At 44.8% G+C, this 6,138-nt stretch overlaps 1 protein-coding gene across 1 annotated transcript; it reads right to left on the bottom strand.

Moving 5' to 3' along the window:
- Positions 1–3,293: 3,293 nt before the first annotated feature.
- Positions 3,294–3,942, bottom strand: LOC132489270 (vesicular, overexpressed in cancer, prosurvival protein 1-like). The gene is made up of 2 exons (XM_060098174.1): positions 3,830–3,942; positions 3,294–3,752 (listed from the first exon to the last, which is right to left on the bottom strand). The coding sequence occupies exons 1-2, from the start codon at positions 3,940–3,942 to the stop codon at positions 3,347–3,349; spliced, it is 519 nt and encodes a 172-aa protein (XP_059954157.1). The 3' UTR covers positions 3,294–3,346.
- Positions 3,943–6,138: the final 2,196 nt, after the last annotated feature.

Here is a 6,138-nt window from a genome sequence, read left to right as displayed (position 1 = left end):
GCAGTTCTAAGAGAGAAGTTTATAGCAATACAATCCTACCTCAAGAAACAAGAAAAATCTCAAATAAACAATCTAACCTTTCACCTAAAGGAACTAGAGAAAGAAGAACAAACAAAACCCAAAGTTAGTAGAAGGAAAGAGATTATAAAGATCAGAGCAGAAATAAATGAAATAGAAACAAAGAAAACAATAGTAATGGTCAATAAAACTAAAAGCTGGTTCTTTGAGAAGATAAGCAAAATTGATAAACCTTTAGCCAGACTCATCAAGAAAAACAGGCAGAGGACTCAAATCAATAAAATTAGAAATGAAAAAGGAGAAGTTACAACGGACACTGCAGATGTACAAACCATCCTAAGAGACTACTACAAGCAACTCTATGCTAATAAAATGAACAACCTGGAAGAAATAGACAAATTCTTAGAAAGGTATAACCTTCCAAGACTGAACCGGGAAGAAATAGAAAATACAAACAGACCAATCACAAGTAATGAAATTGAAACTGTGATTAAAAATCTTCCAACAAACAAAAGTCCAGGACCAGATGGCTTCACAGGTGAATTCTATCAAACATTTAAAGAAGAGTTGACACCCATCCTTCTCAAACTCTTCCAAAAAATTGCAGAGGAAGGAACACTCCCATACTCATTCTACAAGGCCAACATCACCCTGATACCATAACCAGAAAAGGATACTACAAAAAAAGAAAATTACAGACCAATATCACTGAAGAATATAGATGCAAAACTCCTCAACAAAATACTAGCAAACAGAATCCAACAACACATTAAAAGGATCATACACCATGATCAAGTGGGGTTTATCCCAGGGATGCAAGGATTCTTCAATATATGCAAATGAATCAAAGTGATAAACCATATTAACAAATTGGAGAATAAAAACCATATGATCATCTCAATAGATGCAAAGAAAGCTTTTTTTCCACACCCAAATTTATTTTTATTTTGCATACATAGGAAACATGACCCTATCAAAAGAACAAAAAAGAGAAATGAGCCAAGTGTTACAAGAGGAAAAGCATGCACCAGTGTGCTCCCAGTTCACTCCTAGCCACACACTCAACGGAACTCTATGGAACTTCACACACCAGGAGCTAGACTGGCTCCAAGCGGTGGGCACTGTCCACTGACAGCACGGGGGGAAACAGAGTGGGCAGGAAATGTCACTGAGAGTGGAATTTCCACACACAGTGTCAGTGCCCACAGTAGTGGATTCTCACCCAGGTTCGAGGGAAAACAAAATTTATCTCACACAAACATGAATATAAAATCGTTGAGTGCTACCTAAATCATTCAGTCTCAAGATCATTTGCTATCAAAAAGATAAACAAAATTTCATCACGGACATTTGGGTGCCTACTCAGCTGCACCCAATCCAACTCCAGGGGCCGCTCTTGGGTGCTTCCTCATCGGAACAGTAAAGGGAGAAACTGGACCTGAAAATGCAAAACGAATGACCTGGAGAAAGAGAAACTTTTGGACCCATGTAGTTGTCCTGGGTTGTAAACAGCAAATGTTGTGCTTTGTTATCTCATTCGAATCAAGGACTTGAGTCCAGGAGGTACTGAAGTTGGGGACAGGAGTTCAGAGGTCACACTCGGTGGTTAAAGACACCGGCAGCAGCATCCGTGTTCACAGACTGTTTCCATGGTGTTCATCTGGCTCCAAGAGCATCCCGTGGAATTCCTGGGGAGGCTTCCAGACTTTCCATCCTTAGAAAAGATAAGTCACCATGGCCCCATCCTGATTCCTCACTCCTACTCCATAGACGTGTCCCAGTAGAGCAGGGACAGGGCGACTAGAGCTAGGGTATGAAAACCCTCAGTATCCACTCCAGTGAGATGCCCTGATGCTCAAGTTCAATGAGTAACAACTTCTCAAGAGGCTCTGTTTAGTTCATTTCAAAAATAAGCACCCTACCCCCACCCCCCACCACTACCCATAGAGGGACCTACATGTCTTGGCTATGCGGCTTTGCCCTTCCTATACATGACCTGTCAGGTCTCAATCTGGGTTTAAATACATGATCGTGGGCATTACTCACTAAGCAGGGGAGCAGGACTGCAGCCCCCTAACAACCCCAGGACTACCTGTGATCCCAGGGCCAGAGGTTTTGAGCCAGGGTTTGCATTTCCAACCAGATCTTATTTATTCTAATTTTGATTAACTCCTCAGTGAAATCTATTCAGTCCTTTTTGAAGAGATCTCTCTGCAGTCCTGGGGTTTTGCATTCCCGTCTTTTTCTCAGCAAGCTCCTCCTCTTCAGAGCCCGGCATACACTTGCTGAGATCAATCAGCCAGGGCCCAGGCCTGCCCAACCCAGCCTTAAGCCACGGACTGCGCCCTGCTGGGACACCTCTCTCCAGGGGCTGATGTGGCTTCCCAGCCAGATGTGCCTCTCTGCTTTGAAAGTGTCCATCACAACCCACCATCAGAGCTACCTCAGGGGAGGGCAGAGGTGCCTGGCCGTGATCACAGGCCAGAGAGCTGCTGATGTCCAGGAAGGACTCCGAGCCTGACCTCAGGACAGGACTCCACACCACCTTCCACAGGACACACTAAAAAGGGCTCGAACATTTTTTTCCCCAAGTCAGACCAAGAGCTCATCAAATGCAATGTCCAGTTTGAGGCAGGGGTCAATTTCCCATGAATTTAAATAACTTTTCTTAGTGATTTTCAGATAACTATAGACATCAATTTAGCCTCATTCTGGATCCCCATCTCCTTGAGGTGCAAGCCGTGCCCAGGGCTCTCCCAGCCCTGGCCGTGCACAGGGCAGCTCTGGTCTTCAGGAAGGGGATGGAGAAGAGAAGGCTCAGAGTCTGCACCGCCAACGCGTGTTTCCCTAACAGCTTTTTGAAGAGGAAGACTGTCGGGCATGGGGCTCACACAGCTGGCCTTGTGGGGCCTCGTTTCAGATGGGCCGCCTGCCGTGTGCGGGGCCTTCCGGGTGGCCCGGCCCCTCCCCGCGTTCACGCGTACTCACCTGCACGTGCCCTGCCTCACCTTGCACCGGGGTCTCTCCCCTGAGGGTTGGGCACACCACCCTAGGGGGTCAACCCTCGGGACTCTCCACTCGGCCAGAGCACAGATTACATTGGAAACAGAAGCAACAGAGGAGACACGGGGTGAATTCAAATACTGGTCCTCCAAGGAAAATTTGAAAGGAAGCTGTGCTTGCTTTGAAGATATCAAAAAGGAATTGCCGTTTAGTGGCTCAAAAGACCATTCTTGGAAGTGAACAGTGAGGGGGACAGGGAGGGCGAGGGACAGCCTCTCCCGGCCTCCCCGGCCAGTTGCACAGGCAGGTGCCAGGCAGCTCCCGGCTACTTGGCCTTCACCACCTGTTCATATGGGGGCAGTGGCGTGTTGAAGTAGGAAGGGGGTGGTGGGTAGGCTGTGCTTCCCTGGGGTGAGTTGGGTTGGACCTGGAAAGCCATCGCCACAGGGTTCCCAGCAGGATTCATCCCTGGTCCTCCAGGGTCGGTGTAAAACGGCAGCCCCAGCTGCCAGGCTCCTGGAGTGAGGTTCGGGGGCTGCCTGGTGTAAGACACGTTGAATGTCAGCTCCTCGATCAGTGGCAGGGGGGACATGCCCCTCCGGATGAAGAGGCCGGCACCACAGCAGAAGAGCAGGCCCATCATCAGGAGGAACCAAAAGTACCACAGCCTCTGTATGGAAAGGGCCTGCACACAGCACCTGGAGCCACAGCAGTCCTCATAAGGGCGGCATCTGTTTGCTACACATCTTGTGGGCGGAATTACAGTGGTTTCCTTCTGGGGAGGCCCTGTAACCGGATGACCAAAGACATATAATATGTTGGATAGAGTCCTTCAAAATACCAGCAATGCTTCTGGGCCTCTGTGCAATCTACGGGCAGCCCAAGCAGCAGCGCAGCCACACTCCCGGCCAGGCATCCCATGGCTGCGCATCCTCCTGGTCGCAGGCGCGGGTCAGCAGCACGACCCCTGTGAGGGGGCCAGCCAGCTGGCAGGCGGGATCCTAGCCAGGGTCACAGGGGCTCAGGCAGGCGGGCGGGGAGCCAGGCTGAGTCACGCAGCCCTTGTCGCGTTTGTCCCCGGCTTGCATGTCAGAAAAAGCTTTTGACAAAATTCAACATCCATTTATGATAAAAACTCTCTAGAAAGTGGGCATACAGGGAACCTACCTCAAAATAATAAAGGCCCTATACAACAAACCCACAGCAAACATCATTCTCAATGGTGAAAAACTGAAAGCATTTCCACTAAGATCAGGAACAAGACAAGGATGTCTACTCTCAACACTATTATTCAACATAGTTTTGGCAGTCCTAGCCAAGGCAATCAGAGAAGAAAAAGAAATAAAAGGAATCCAAATTGGAAAAGAAGAACTAAAGCTGTCACTGTTTGCAGATGACATGATACTATACATAGATAATCCTAAAGATGCCACCAGAAAACTACTAGAGCTAATCGATGAATTTGGTAAAGTTGCAGGCTACAAAATTAATGCACAGAAACCTCTTGCATTCCTATATACTAACAATGAAAGATCAGAAAGAGAAATTAAGGAAACAATCCCATTCACCATTGCAACAAAAAGAATAAAATACCTCGGAATAAACCTACCTAAGGAGGTAAGAGACCTATACTCAGAAAACTATAAGACACTAATGAAAGAAATCAAAGATGACCCAAACAGATGGAGAGATATACTATTTCTTGGATTGGAAGAATCAGTATTGTGAAAATGACTATACTACCCAAAGCAATCTACAGATTCAATGCAATCCCTATCAAATTACCAATGGCATTTTTTACAGAACTAGAGCAAAAAAATCTTAAAATCTGTATGTAGACACAAAAGACCCCAAATAGACAAAGCAATCTTGAGGGGAAAAAACGGAGCTGGAGGAATCAGACTCCCTGACTTCAGACTATACTACAAAGCTTCAGTAATCAAGACAATATGGTACTGGCACAAAAACAGAAATATAGATCAATGGTACAGGATAGAAAGCCCAGAGATAAACCCACGCACCTATCGTCAACTAATCTATGACAAAGGAGACAAGGATATACAATGGAGAAAAGACAGTCTCTTCAATAAGTGGTGCTGGGAAAACTGGACAGCTACATGTAAAAGAATGAAATTAGAACACTCCCTAACACCATACCAAAAATAAACTCAAAATGGATTAGAGACCTAAATGTAAGACCAGACACTATAAAACTCTTAGAGCAAAATGTAGGAAGAACACTCTTTGACATAAATCACAGCAAGATCTTTTTTGACCCACCTCCTAGAGTAACGGAAATAAAAACAAAAATAAACAAATAGGACTCAATGAAACTTAAAAGCTTTTGCACAGCAAAGGAAACTATAAACAAGACAAAAAGACAACCCTCAGAATGAAAGAAAATATTTGCAAATGAGTCAACGGACAAAGGATTAATCTCCAAAATATATAAACAGCTCATGCAGCTCGATATCAAATATCAAACAACCCAATCCAAAAATGGGTGGAAGACCTAAATAGCCATTTCTCCAAAGAGGACATACAGATGGCCAAGAGGCGCATGAAAAGATACTCAACATCACTAATTATTAGAGAAATGCAAATCAAAACTACAATGAGGTATTACCTCACACTGGTTAGAATGGGCATCATCAGAAAATCTATAAACAAAGGGAACCCTCTTGCACTGTTGGTGGCAATGTAAATTGATGCAGCCACTATGGAGAACAGTATGGAGATTCCTTAAAAAACTAAAAATAGAATTACCATATGACCCAGCAATCTCACTACTGGGCATATACCCAGAGAAAACTGTAATTCAAAATGACACATGCACCCCAATGTTCATTGCAGCACTATTTACAATAGTCAGGTCATGGAAGCAACCTAAATGCCCATGAACAGACAAATGGATAAAGAAGATGTGGTACATATATACAATGGAATATTACTCAGCCATAAAATGGAACAAAATTGGGTCATTTGTAGAGCTGTGGATGGACCTAGAGACTGTCACACAGAATGAAATTAAGTCAGAAAGAGAAAAACAAATATCATATATTAACACATATATGTGCAATCTAGAAAAATGGTACAGAAGAACCAGTGTGCAAGGCA

Source organism: Mesoplodon densirostris, chromosome 4, assembly GCF_025265405.1.
Source record: "Mesoplodon densirostris isolate mMesDen1 chromosome 4, mMesDen1 primary haplotype, whole genome shotgun sequence".
Classification (NCBI taxonomy): domain Eukaryota; kingdom Metazoa; phylum Chordata; class Mammalia; order Artiodactyla; family Ziphiidae; genus Mesoplodon; species Mesoplodon densirostris.
The sequence above is the reverse complement of the archived record's forward strand: the minus strand, read 5'-3'. Positions and strand labels throughout refer to the sequence as shown.